Source organism: Ruditapes philippinarum, unplaced genomic scaffold, assembly GCF_026571515.1.
Source record: "Ruditapes philippinarum isolate M1 unplaced genomic scaffold, ASM2657151v2 ctg2084_1_1_1_1, whole genome shotgun sequence".
Taxonomy (NCBI): domain Eukaryota; kingdom Metazoa; phylum Mollusca; class Bivalvia; order Venerida; family Veneridae; genus Ruditapes; species Ruditapes philippinarum.
In genome coordinates, this window is record NW_026866378.1 from 188,040 (window position 1) to 203,140 (window position 15,101).

General features: G+C 34.0%; 1 protein-coding gene across 3 annotated transcripts in view; it reads left to right on the top strand.

The window, feature by feature from the left end:
• Nucleotides 1-201: 201 nt before the first annotated feature.
• The window catches only part of LOC132732333 (glycogen [starch] synthase-like), a 40,861-nt gene continuing 25,961 nt past the window's right edge, over nucleotides 202-15,101 (top strand). For 2 of the 3 annotated variants that reach the window (XM_060718738.1, XM_060718739.1), the window contains exons 1-4: nucleotides 203-435; nucleotides 3,631-3,812; nucleotides 4,079-4,270; nucleotides 5,952-6,137. In XM_060718738.1, coding sequence (XP_060574721.1) covers nucleotides 285-435; nucleotides 3,631-3,812; nucleotides 4,079-4,270; nucleotides 5,952-6,137 — 711 coding nt within the window. In that variant the 5' untranslated portion in view covers nucleotides 203-284. Of the gene's footprint in view, nucleotides 436-3,630; nucleotides 3,813-4,078; nucleotides 4,271-5,951; nucleotides 6,138-15,101 lie in introns of all 3 variants that reach the window. The other variant, XM_060718737.1, reaches the window with a different exon arrangement.

The following is a 15,101-nucleotide window of genomic DNA, read 5'->3' on the forward strand; positions in this document are numbered from 1 at the left end:
TGTTAATTGACCTATTATTAATTATTTCTAAATCATTCTTATCAATTCATCGCGAGACCGTCGATTTGTGTGATAACCTACTAATCGACGGTCTCCTACAATAGACGGTCTTCGACGGTCTTTGGAGACCGTCAAAGACCGTCGATTTTGCGGAGACCGTCGATTAGTATCCCCCCATTGAGTAGAACGGCACGAATGGAAAATAGTATTTCCCTTTAACCTTGACCCGAAAAAGATACATGTACATTTAGTAGGTTAGTTTGACAGTTTAGAGGTGATGCAGAATGTCGCAATTTAGACGAAGAAGCAGTAGTTTTTTTCGCTCTTACAAGCAGGCCGACTTGGACCAAGATGATTATTGCATGGACAGAGGGGCGACAGCAGCTGCCCAAAATCGATGGCATTTCGAATGCGCATGGGAAGTTGCCAATAAAGGTAGCGTGCATGCTTCTAAATGATGCCATTTTCATGAAATAATGCATTGAAAGCTACACTAGTTAACAAATTATGTCACAGATTTGACTTTGAACATAAGTTATTCAAGCGTCATATTGATACATTCATTGTACAGAAAAAAAAACTTCTAAAAATTTCCAATCTTTCACAGAGCTTACATGATAAAATAAGTTATCTGATAATCATTTACAGATTTGCCAACCCAGTCCTAGTGTTACTAATTTAACTGTCAGATCTCGTGGACATTGAGATGATTGTACGGCTGATGCTTAAACTTTTTATGTGCAGAAAGATTTTAAGTAAATTAAGATAACAATAATATTTTAAATCAAGACAGTATGCCTTGTTCTCATATTTTCGGGGGTTCTCATATTTTCGTGGTGTCATTTCCGGTCGAGAATGATAGCTCGTGCACTTGATTAGACTCTCCAAAAAGCAGTCAAGTTTTCGCCGAACCTTATTTCTATTAATTACTACCGTTGAAATGCGTTCTAAACACATTAAACACATAAAAAAGATAAATATTCATAAGAAGGCTCCTTTAATATAGTAAATTTGCAATATTTTCCCCTAATTTAATAACAAAGAACAGACAATTTTTTGTGTTGAATTTTCTCGTCCTCAATCTGGCACAGTTGTCGACCTTGCATGTTTCATGGCAATGAACGCTTTGTTTTGTATTATACACAACAAAAGTTTGTTGCAACATTTAACCTATGTTTAATTAAAATTCAATTAAGAGTGTCAAATAGACTTTTTTGTAGTCTATCAAGAATTTTACCTGATTTTTTTGTAGTCTATCAAGAATTTTACTACCTGATTGCTTGGCAGTTTAAAGTCAATTGTATGCTTATTTACATGGAAACTATTCTTCTATTATTTTCGTATTTTAAACGGTTCCTTTTTGTTTGTCATAGTTTTTACTTACTGTTGATGTTTTGTGTCTTCCATTTACTATTAATATAAAAACGGTGGCTTTAATTTAAAACTTTAAACCCCCAAAAATACGGGTCAACGGCATAATAGATCTAGTTTGACAGTAGGAAAAAAAAAATCCAGATAATGGCTTAAATTGTTTACCTGAAATGCAGATATGTGCACATGATCATTATTTTATAACACTTGCCCTTCGCCCCTCTAGGTTCGAATCCAACAAGGGACTTTGGATTCTTTAATTTCCTTCATATTTGAAAGCTATCCAGCTAGCTTACAGAACGTCTGTGGTTCTACTCCGGTAATTAGTTTGGCGTGAATGGTTTGATCCATTTTACAAACTTTTTTTTTCCTACTGCCAAACCGTTGAAAAAAGAATCGCCTGTCCAAAATTATCTCCATGTCTCTTTGACGAGTCTAATTAGTTGGTTTACTCAGGTACTCGCTTGTGCCGGAAATAATGCACGAAGGGTACATGTACCTGAGACATTCCTCCACCAATAAATCTGGAAAGTTACCATATGACCTGTTCAGTGTTGGTAAATCATAAAAACCAACAAAAAAATTATACTTATGTCTAATTTGTGGTACCAGGGAATTGAATAGGATGAAATTTACTTTCTGATTGTTTATATCTGTTACTTGAGTGTTGTGCAAGGATACAACTAGGAATTTCAAATGCTTTATTTTTAGCTCGACTATTCGATAAGAATAAGTAGAGCTATTGCAGTCACCCGAGCGTCGGCGTCGGCGTAACCACTTATGTTAAAGTTTTTGTAATAGTTCAAATATTTTCAAAGTCCATAGACATATGGCTTTGAAACTTTGCACACTTGTTCACCATCATGACCCCAACCTGTAGACAGGAGAAGGTAACTCTATCAAGCATTTTGACAGAATTATGCCCCTTTTTCGACTTAGAATTTACGTTAAAGTTTTTGTAATAGTTCAAATATTTTCAAAGTCCATTGACATATGGCTTTGAAACTTTGCACACTTGTTCACCATCATGACCCCAACCTGTAGACAAGAGGAGGTAACTGTATCAAGCATTTTGACAGAATTATGCCCCTTTTTCGACTTAGAATTTACGTTAAAGTTTTTGTAATGGTTCAAATATTTTCAAAGTCCATTGACATATGGCTTTGAAACTTTGCACACTTGTTCAACATCATGACCCCAACCTGTAAACAGGAGGAGGTAACTCTATCAAGCATTTTGACAGAATTATGCCCCTTTTTCGACTTAGAATTTACGTTAAAGTTTTTGTAATAGTTCAAATATTTTCAAAGTCCATTGACATATGGTTTTGAAACTTTGCACACTTGTTCACCATCATGACCCCAACCTGTAGACAAGAGGAGGTAACTCTATCAAGCATTTTGACAGAATTATGCCCCTTTTTCGACTTAGAATTTACGTTAAAGTTTTTGTAATAGTTCAAATATTTTCAAAGTCCATTGACATATGGCTTTGAAACTTTGCACACTTGTTCACCATCATGACCCCAACCTGTAAACAGGAGGAGGTAACTCTATCAAGCATTTTGACAGAATTATGCCCCTTTTTGGACTTAGAATTTACGTTAAAGTTTTTGTAATAGTTCAAATATTTTCAAAGTCCATTGACATATGGCTTTGAAACTTTGCACACTTGTTCACCATCATGACCCCAACCTGTAAACAGGAGGAGGTAACTGTATCAAGCATTTTTTTTACTATCAAGCACTAAGAATAGTCGAGCGTTGCTGTCCTACCGACAGCTCTTGTTATGTTTTATTTTAACTTTTAACTCTGATAGTTCATAGAGAGTATAATTTTTTTTATATATGATATATGTAATCTAAGGTCTAGGACATTGAGTCTAACGGCCATTTGTCTCTTTAAGCTGATTTGGAAATCATATTTCAGCTTGATTGCGATATGTATTAATCACTATCGCGTCCACTTCCAGGAACAAACCAGTACTAGTGTCATATGAAGAAACATGGTCGTGATCAGATTAGGGTTTAAACCCATGATCCCTGGGTTGATAGGCAGACACCTTGACCACTAGGCAAGCAAATAGCTGTGGGTAACTTGCTATGAAGATGGCAATTACTGGTTAGTTATCAAAAAAAGCCAGCTTGGCTAGCCTACAAGCTAAATATAACAATAAATGTGCCAAACTCAAGGTATTAATACCAAAAAAAAAGTTTGCATTCTGTTTTATAAGTGCAAAATATATGTCTGTTCAATACAGTGGGAGGAATATATACTGTGATCAAGTCCAAGGCTCCAGTGAGTATGGAGGAAATGGGAGAACAGTTTGCATTGATTGGTCCATACAACGAGTCATGCGTGAGGACTGAAGTTGAATTGCTTGAACCACATCATCATGTGATGAGGGAGGTCCTTGATGAAATGAGAGCACATGGAATAAAGGTAATCAAAGTGATTCAAGCTCATTTATTTATAACTGTTGAAAGATTAATCAAATTTATTGTTTATTAGATAATTATAACTTTACAGTCTCTGTGTGAAGAAGTCATGGCAGCTGACCTTTTATCATTTGTCCTTGTTTGTTCAAATCCCTGTACAGACTTTGAATTTTCCAGTGTAAAACAGCTAAACAGCTAGAAGGTTGGTGGCTCTACTCTGGTGCTTGCCTCTGTCTTAAAGATATATAAATGAACGAATTGTAAATGCAGGTTCACTTTGGAAGATGGCTTATCGATGGTTATCCGAAGGTGGTCTTGTTTGATATAGGATCAGCAGCATGGAAGCTTGATGAATTTAAACACGAGTTCTGGGAGAAAAGTCACATAGGAATTCCACTACACGACTCCGAGTCGAATGATGCTCTTATATTAGGGAATCTTACTGCCTGGTTTGTTACTAGTGTAAGTATAGACTTGAACGGTTTTAAGCACTTTATTACGTCTGCTACATGTAAGCTCAAAAGGGAGAGCATCAGATTTTTTATTTTGAGGTCGCTGGTTTGATCAGCGGGAAACATGCTGTTTCTTTTCTTGTCGTTGTCAGACATTGAGTCTATTGGTCATTTGTCTCTGACTGCTGATTGAAAATTCAAAAATCATGTGAGATACTTGCTGACAAATTAATGATTATTGGTAAGTTAACCAGTTCAGTGGACTGACTGCGGAGATCTGTCAAAAATGGGTTAAAGATATACTATGCTCATCCTTGATTAAAATATTTTAATCGCAAAAATTTATTGAAGTCTATGAAATTATAACTGAATATTCTCATTTGGATAAACAAATGAATATACTATGTATGTATTGCACAGGTCAAGTAAAGTTAGTCTTTTCTCAAAAAAAAACTGCCTGTCTTTTTAATGACACTATATATTCATATTGTGATCACCTATTAAACACAACATATGTATTTTGTGTGAGGTCAAAACATGTTTATTTCATAATTACAAAGGAACTGTGTAGCAATTATCAATAATTTCTATAATCACATAAACTGCAGCGCAGGAGTGTAATAAAAAACGATATTACACTAGTGTAATAACACTTCCACGTGACGTCATTTGCGCTACATATAAACATAGCGTTAAAGCGCGCTTATGTTAGTGTTACACTATGAAATATTGTCATTGAAATATTACTCATTTTAGCAGTTTACTGTTCTTATTTTATATATGTGATAAATAGAATATTATATTCGTGTAGATTCAATACTAAATTTATTGAACTCGTTGAATAAAACAATGTTATTCGAGCCTGAGGCTCGCATAATATGATTTTATTCAACTTGTTTAATAAATTTAGTATTAAACTACACTCATTCAATATCCTCTATATATATGAAATTTGCGCATAGTATATCTTTAAAATTGTTATAAAAAACAAAGAAAATTAAAGCATTTGCGCAACACTTTGTCATGAATTTCTGAAAGTATTCCTGTCGCTATACAAAACCCATAATTTTTGTATTGAATTTACCATAAGTACAGGTAGATGATTGCTGGTAAAGGTTTTGCATGCAAGTTATATCTCTGTATTCATAAACTGAAGATATTCACTTACGACTCATTGTATATGTTTAGGTCTCTTACAACTCATTGTATGTCTTTATAGACTTTACCTGTAGATTTCTATTGTGAGCCCAACCATTTTACTGTTGGTTACTTAAATATAGCATGTTGATATTGATATTACACCCCTTCACAATAAATATGGACTGTGCAAAATTCAAAACAGGGGGAGTCCATAATTATATTACTTTAGTAGCTGTTACTTACGATTTGTCAGTGTAACATTGAAAAATATCAATTTTTTGTTGCAAAATTTGTCTGCAGCTGAATTTTCATATTGATTGATAATTCTGTTCGAAAATTTGTCTGCAGCTGAATTTTCATATTGATCGAAAATTCTGTTCGTAGAAACCAATGCCTGTTAATTGTCATTTTTTAATGCAATTTACCTACCTATATTTTATATTGTTTTGATTTACATTTGTACAAATTTTCACTTATTTTCAGTTTGTTGACATATTAATTTTTGTATTCATTTTTTTGTAAAATCCAACATTTTTTTAAAAAAATTTCAGTTTCGTAACAAACTTGAAGGAAGACCATTTGTATTGCTACACTGTCACGAGTGGCTGGCAGGCGTGGCGTTGATTTTGTTACGTATGCGTAAAGTTGAAGTCGCAACAGTGTTTACAACTCACGCTACCTTGTTGGGACGGTATTTGTGCGCGGGTAGCTTAGATTTCTACAATAACCTTGACAAGGTTAGTACTCTAGTTTGACTGTACATGTATTTTAGTATTGTTTGGTATACATATTTTAGTGAATTATCTCTGTTTCCCACAAGGAAGCTATTCAGCTAGCTTATGGAACGTCTGCGGTTCTACCCCGATCCGGGGCCTATTCGTGCCTAGAATGATGCCCAGAGAGGCTCCTGGTAAAGCTGCAAAGTCGCCATTTTACCTATTCTGTGTTAGCGCAATGTACAAAAAAAACAAAAGCAAGCATAATGATTATATTTTAAAGCGGCAAGCTTCCAGATGAGCAGACAAATATAACAAACAAAAACAAACAAAAAACAAAAAAAGGCAAACAAGAAAAACAGTATCGCTTGAGAAATGAAAATATCATCAGGAAAAGAAATGTGTTGGTATTCGCAGTCTTAATGGCACTTTCTTTAAAGCAAAACATGACAGAATTTACTTATTTTATTACCACATCTGTACCTATCCAGCTAGCTTACGGAACGTCAGTGGTTCTACTCAGGTGCCCGTTCGTGCCTGAAATAATGCACGGAAGGGCACCTGAGGTCTTCCTCCACCAGTAAAGCTGGTACATCGCCAAATGACCTATACTGTGTCGGTATGATGTAAAACCCAATTAAAAAAAAACAAAAACAAAAAACAACATATGTACCTAGTCACTATCAGAGTATGGGAAACATGTATTACTGCATTGTAGGTATTTTCTGTGAATTAAAAGTGAAGTTAGTTTAAAGTGTATGAAGTTATATATTTCCTGTGTGTGGATTGTAAAAATATTACTTATATTGTGATTATAATTACCACGGAATATAGAGAGAATGACAGAAATTTGTCAGTATTTTAAATTGAAAGTAAAGGGAGCGTGTGTGAAATCATCGCTTAACATACTATAAATAGCAGCACAATATTTTGTTCCAGAACGTTTTTAGCTCACCTGTCACAAAGTGACAGGGTGAGCTTTTGTGATCGCTTTTCGTCCGGCGTCCGGCCGTCCGTCGTCCGTCCGTCCGTCCGTAAACTTTTGCTTTAAAAGACATCTCCTCATAAACCACTGAGCCAATTTCATCCAAACTTCACAGGAATGTTCCTTTGGTGGTCACCTTTAAAAATTGTTCAAAGAATTTAATTCCATGCAGAACTCTGGTTGCCATGGCAACCGAAAGAAAAATCTTTAAATATCTTCTTTTAAACAACCCTAAGAGTTAGAGCTTAGATATTTGGCATGAAACATCTTCTAATGAGTGTCTACCAAGTTTGTTCAAATAAAAGCCCTGGGGTCAAAATTGGCCCCGCCCCGGGGGGTCATTGATTTTCCCTATATGCATATAGTAAAAACTTAAAAAATCTTCTTTTAAAGAACTGTAAGAGCTAGAGCTAAGATATTTGGCATGGAACATCTTCTAGTGAGTGTCTACCAAGTTTGTTCAAATAAAAGCCCTGGGGTCAAAATTGGCCCCGCCCCAGGGGTCATTGATTTTCCCTATATGCATATAGTAAACACTTAAAAAATCTTCTTTTAAAGAACTGTAAGAGCTAGAGCTTAGATATTTGGCATGAAACATCTTCTAGTGAATGTCTACCAAGTTTGTTCAAATAAAAGCCCTGGGGTCAAAATTGGCCCCGCCCCAGGGGGTCATTGATTTTTCCTATATGCATAAAGTAAAAAATTAAAAAATCTTCTTTTAAAGAACCCAAAGGGCTAGAGCTTAGATATTTGGCATAAAACATCTTCTTGTGAATATCTACCAAGTTTGTTCAAATAAAAGCCCTGGGGTCAAAATTGGCCCCACCCTGGGGGGTAATTGATTTTCCCTATATGCATATAGTAAAAACTTAAAAAATCTTCTTTTAAAGAACCGTCAGAGCTAGAGCTTAGATATTTGGCATAAAACATCTTCTAGTAAATGTCTACCAAGTTTGTTCAAATAAAAGCCCTGCCCCTCACCGCTGTGGGTTCGAATCCCGACAGGGACTTTGGATTCTTTCATGTGAGGAAGCTATCCAGCTAGCTTACGGAACGTCGGTGGTTCTACTCAGGTGCCCGTTCGTGCCTGAAATAATGCACGGAAGGGCACCTGAGGTCTTCCTCCACCAGTAAAGCTGGAACGTCGCGATATGACCTATACTGTGTCGATGTGACGTAAAACCCAAAACAAAACAAAAACAAAACAAAATAAAAGCCCTGGGGTCAAAATTGGCCCCGCCCCAGGGGGTCATTGATTTTCCCTATATGCATATAGTAAAAACTTAAAAAATCTTCTTTTAAAGAACTGTAAGAGCTAGAGCTTAGATATTTGGCATGAAACATCTTCTGGTGAGTGTCTACCAAGTTTGTTCAAATAAAAGCCCTGGGGTCAAAATTGGCCCCGCCCCAGGGGGTCATTGATTTTCCCTATATGCATATAGTAAACACTTAAAAAATCTTCTTTTAAAGAACCGTAAGAGCTAGAGCTTAGATATTTAGCATGAAACATCTTCTAGTGAATGTCTACCAAGTTTGTTCAAATAAAAGCCCTGGGGTCAAAATTGGCCCCGCCCCAGGGGGTCATTGATTTTTCCTATATGCATAAAGTAAAAAATTAAAAAATCTTCTTTTAAAGAACCCAAAGAGCTAGAGCTTAGATATTTGGCATAAAACATCTTCTAGTGAATATCTACCAAGTTTGTTCAAATAAAAGCCCTGGGGTCAAAATTGGCCCCACTCTGGGGGGTAATTGATTTTCCCTATATGCATATAGTAAAAACTTAAAAAATCTTCTTTTAAAGAACCGTCAGAGCTAGAGCTTAGATATTTGGCATAAAACATCTTCTAGTAAATGTCTACCAAGTTTGTTCAAATAAAAGCCCTGGGGTCAAAATTGGCCCCGCCCCAGGGGGTCATTGATTTTCCCTATATGCATATAGTAAAAACTTAAAAAATCTTCTTTTAAAGAACTGTAAGAGCTAGAGCTTAGATATTTGGCATGAAACATCTTCTGGTGAATGTCTACCAAGTTTTTTCAAATAAAAGCCCTGGGGTCAAAATTGGCCCCGCCCCAGGGGGTAATTGATTTTCCCTATATGCATATAGTAAAAACTTAAAAAATCTTCTTTTAAAGAACTGTAAGAGCTAGAGCTTAGATATTTGGCATGAAACATCTTCTGGTGAATGTCTACCAAGTTTTTTCAAATAAAAGCCCTGGGGTCCAAATTGGCCCCGCCCCAGGGGGTAATTGATTTTCCCTATATGCATAAAGTAAAAACTTAAAAAATCTTCTTTTAAAGAACTGTAAGAGCTAGAGCTAAGATATTTGGCATGAAACATCTTCTAGTGAATGTCTACCAAGTTTGTTCAAATAAAAGCCCTGGGGTCAAAATTGGCCCCGCCCCAGGGGGTCATTGATATTCCTTATATGCATATAGTAAAAACTTATAAAATCTTCTTTTAAAGAACCCAAATAGCTAGAGTTTAGATATTTAGCATGAGACATGTTCGAATGGGTGTCTACCAAGTTTGTTCAAATAAAAGCCCTGGGGTCAAAACTGGCCCCGCCCCGGGGGTCATTGATTTTCCTTATATACATAGCAAAAACTTAAAAATCTTCTTTGAAAAAACCCAAATAACTAGAGTTTAGATATTAAGCATGAAACATCTTTAAGTAAATATCTACAAAGTTTGTTCAAATAAAAGCCCAGGGGTCAAAACTGGCCCTGCCCGAGGGGTGTCATTGTTTTTAACTATATGTGTATAGTAAAAACTTAAAAAATCTTCTTTTAAAAAACCCAATGAGCTAGAACTTAGATGTTTTGCATGAAACAACTTCCTATGGGTGTCTACCAAGTCTGTTCAAATAAAAAAATAAAAGCCCTTGGGAAAAAAATTGGGCCGGGGGGGGGGGGGGCTATATACAGGTGAGCGACCTCAGGGCCATCATGGCCCTCTTGTATTCAGTTTACATACAACATGTATGTATATAAATTAAAAACCTTTTAAGGAATGACCATAAGGTTATCAAAACAACCTAATTTTACTGCATGCTGTTTTAAAATGATATTGAATATTTGCGTTAACATCAAATTAAGTCCCAATTTTAAATTGATCAACATGAAATACTATTGAGTATTACATGAAACAGTTATGAAATATTCTGACTGATTTACATAAGTTCATGCATGTGAAATGACATGGTTGATAATTTGGGTCATGGTTTTTTTATGTCAGTTATACATGTACTTTAAATCTGCCTCCGTTCCTTTAGATAAGCAAAAATATTTCAAGAAATTCAGACTTGAGAAAAATGTACAAAGATTTTAAGAAATCCAAGATTCAAGTAATAATTTACATATTATCTGTGAGTAATGACTGATTTTGCAGTATTTATCACCTTATTTCTACTGAGTGACTAATGCAGTAATGGCTATTTTTGTATATTTTGACCTCATTTTGGTAATTTGAATGGATTGTAAGTGCAGTTTGCAATCTGTAAATTACTTTCTTAGGTAACTTCAAAATATTTTAATTTTAAGAAACATTTTTATTTTTAAAATTTTCTTGACAATTGGCATGAATCTGGAGGCATGCTGCATTAATTGCATGTCTAAGTAGTAAGCAATTTTAATATGGTAGATTTAGATATTTCATGAGTTTAGAAATGGTACTATTTTCTTTTTTAGGAAAGAAATTTAATTTTGACTTTTGAGTGAACTGTTGTTGAGTTTACTGGCACAGTAATATAATCAAAAAGTACATAGGCGTGAGGGATATTTATTGAAAATAATCAGAACAATAAACATATAATTATGATGATACAAGGAACATTTGAGCCGCGTCATGACAAAACCAACATAATGGGTTTGCGACCAGCATGGATCCAGACCAGCCTGCGCATCCGCGCAGTCTGATCAGAATCCATGCTGGTCGCTATCAGTTTCTTTACTTGTTATAGGGTTTGTAAGGGAACAGCATGGATCCTTTTCAGACTGCGTGGATACGTAGCCTGGTCTGGATCCATGCTGGTCGCAAACCCATTATGTTGGTTTTGTCATGACGCGGCTCATTTATAGTTTATACCTGTTTCTATTCTAATATGCTCATTGAAATTAAATTTTTGAAAATTATGGAATTTCTTTCATTGGAGTAGTAATTTATTTGGCATTATTTGATTTCTTGTAGCCATATCTGATATTGTATATTACTTTTTTTAAACATTTAAGTCATACAATTCAGTTGTGAAGAAGATATCCAGCTAGCTCACTGAATATCATTGGTTCTACTCGGTTGCCCATTCTTGCATGAAATTATGCACGGAAGGGGCTCCTGAGGTCTTTCTACCTCAGTACAGTAAAGCATATGGCCTTAAAGTGTGGATGCGAGATAAACCCCCATCCCCACCCTATTATTTCTTGTATTTTTTTCGACTAGATATGTGTACAATGAATATATGCATGGGTAAAAGTTATCAGCATTGTTCCTTAAGTTCAGGATTTTCAGTTCCCTGAAAGACTTTCATATATAAAACTATATAAAAACACCTGCTAAATACAGGATTTTTAAAATTTTCAACTTTTACCCATGTTCATGTACGTGTATTTCATATTTTTTTACCTTAAAGTCCTAAGTTGACACACAGATTGTCATCTCATGGGACTTGTAACTGTGAAAATCGTTCACTTTACTACTTTAACTAGGATCACCTGCAACTTTATACATTTTATTGATTTATTGTCTGCTTTTTTGTTTGTTAAAGACCTGTCATGACATACTGTTCACCACAGTATAAACTGAATATAACTGTTTATTTACATTGTATTTATTTTTATCACACACTCGTACTGATTCTGTGACTCCATAGAAGTGGTAATGCATGGCCGTACATAATTATATTTTGACCTGAAGTCATTTGAGTTAAACAAACATAGTGTATGATGCATTAAATGTTTGCGTTACACTATAGACATGTCATTATAGGCACATCATTTTTCTTTTCCACTTTAGATAGTCTTTATTTTTGTATGTGATAAATAGAAATTATATTCGTGGAGGTTCATTACTGAATTCATTGATCTTGTTGAATAAAATAATATTTTGCATGCAAGAGACTCGCATAATATTATTTTATTCAACTTGTTCAATAAATTCAGAATTGAACCAACACTTATTCAATATATTCTATTTGACAGTTTATGTAGAATTTATTTGAAGTTTTCCATTCGTTTGTAATTGAATTCTCGTTAATCTTGTCGTTTGGAAATTTTGTGTAAGTGTTTTCGTATGAACATATTATTATTACTTTATTATTATAAAAGGACTAGACAAAAATGTGAACAAGTAGGTTATGATAGGTCTTGCTTTTAATGTGTAATACATGTTGTTGTATATACATGTTTATCAAAGCTATCCAGTTAGCTTACGGAACGTCGGTGGTTCTACTCAGGTGCCTGTTCGTGCCTGAAATAATGCACGGAAGGGCACCTGAGGTTTTCCTCCAACAGTAAAGCTGGAACGTCGCGATATGACCTATACTGTGTCGATGTGACGTAAAACCCAAAAACAAACAAAAAACAAAACATGTTTATCGCCTAAACTGCGGAGCAGGACTGTAATAAAGCCAATTAATAAAAATGGGATGACACTACACAATATTATGCTAGTGTAATAACACTTTGACGTGACATCATTTCTGCTATAAACATAGCGTTAAAGCGCGCTAATGTTAGCTTTACACTATAGGCATGTCAAATAAAACAGTTAACTGTTCCTATTATGTGATAAAAAGAATATTATATTTGTGTAGATTCAATACTAAATTTATTGAACTCGTTAAATAAAACAATATTATGCTCGCCAGAGGCTTGCATAATATGATTTTATTCAACTTGTTCAATAAATTTAGTATTAAACCTACACTCATTTAATATCCTCTATATGTAAATATGTATGTATGATTGTAAAAATAATTGAAATGTACATATGTAGATCTATGTATGTTAGAAAATACTAAGGATGGCTAAATAGTTAACTGTAAAAAGTGCATTTATGTGCATGATATCAAATTAGCTAGGAGTAGGATCATTCATATTGCATGAAATGTAAATTAGCCAAGATCATTCATAATGCATGATATGTAGATTAACCAGGATTATTCATAATGCATGATATGTAAATTAGCCAGGATCATTCATAATGCATGATATGTAAATTAGCCAGATCCATCAATGCAGTAGAAGTAAATTAGCCAGATCATTCAATATACATTACCATTATGTGTTACTTAGCCAGGTCTATAAATTTACATGCATTGTAAATTAGCCTGGTCCATCATTATGTGTTCTATGTCATAATTAGCCAGATTCATCAATAGGGGTTATAAGTTATTTAGCAAAGACCATGAATATTCGCGACGTGTAAATTAGCCAGATCCATCAATATGCTTTAGAAGTAAATTAGCCAGATCCATAAATATGTATGAAGTGTAAATAAGCCAGATCCATCAATATGCTCTAGAAGTAAATTAGCCAGATCCATCAATAAGCATGATGTGTAAATTAGCCTGGTTTATAAATATGCATGATGTGTAAATATTTAGCCTGGTTCATAAATATGCATGATATGTATATTAGTTTGGCCAATCAACATGCATGATAAATTAGCTTTTGATAGAGATTTCATTTATTCTTATTATCATTTGTTCACAATGTCAATATTGTGTTTTAGATGTGTCTACCTTAGCCCAAATTCACTCTAATTTTGGTAAAGATTTTTAAGTGTGAAATAAAGATTTTGGCTGTTAGAAAATCTATTTAAGCGATCAACTTCAAGTCTATGATAAGTTAAAGTACCAAATGTAATCTAAAGACTATTGCAATACAAAGTGGTTGACAGCATTGACTTGCAATTGTTATTTGATTGTGCTAAATTGTCTTGTCCTTAAATGGCATCAAAGGAATTTAAATGTACAAACTCAATTTAAGAGTCTCAGATGTGGTTGATACAATCAGTGCATGAAAGAGTGGTTGAATGTGCAATACATGCAGACAGACAGACAGACAAACACTAAGATATGCTCTTGTCAGTTATAATATCCTGATGGGGTCGTTATGCTTAAAGGAGCTGCACTGAGATCTAAAAGGAAAAAAACTTAAAATTTTAATATCTTAAGTAGATCAACTTCGGCACTGAAAACAGAAAAGAAAATAAATAAATAAAAAATATTAAAAAATATACCCAATTGAAAAACAATATTTTAGAAGGATTTTTTGCAGAATTTAAGTTAAAAATGTTAAAACACTTTTCTGTTTAATTTCATTTTGTATGATAAAAACAAACTTTGAGTGAGCAACTGATTTGAAATTTTGTACACATTGATTGGTAAAGATCTATGTCAAATAGTATAAAAATCTCGATAAAATGTTTCCAGTCCCTTAATGTAATGAAAAACCTCAGTTGGGTCTGTTTAAATTCCTTTGATGCTAATTTAACAGTATCAGTTTAGAAGTGTATGTGATTTATGAAAATGAGTACATGTATTACAGAGAATATTTTCCTCATAACATTAAACTATAATCTTATGCTATTTTTTTTTCTGCATCATTTTATCAATTTTGTACATATAAAAAAAGCTTTTTCTGTTTTATTTTGTGATTTTGACCTATTTGATATTATAAAAAGCTTTGGAGATGTAACTTCTTTCAATATTTAACTTGATAGCATGTTTGGGTGTTTATTTATATACATGTATATATTTATGTATTGACTAGTCTCTGGTTAACCACTGTCTAAAATTAGACTAACCATAATCCTTTAATTTGATTGGTCGAATAAGTTTAAATAGAGCTGCATTTTTAAATTAATTTTAAATTTTGGCTTTTCTGTGTCTATGAGAAAAGATATACAAATGGTTAAGGTATTTTAACAAACTGTTCAAATGAGATAAAAATTATGTGGCTCTTGAGATAATTGATTATTGTATAAGACATGAATTATCT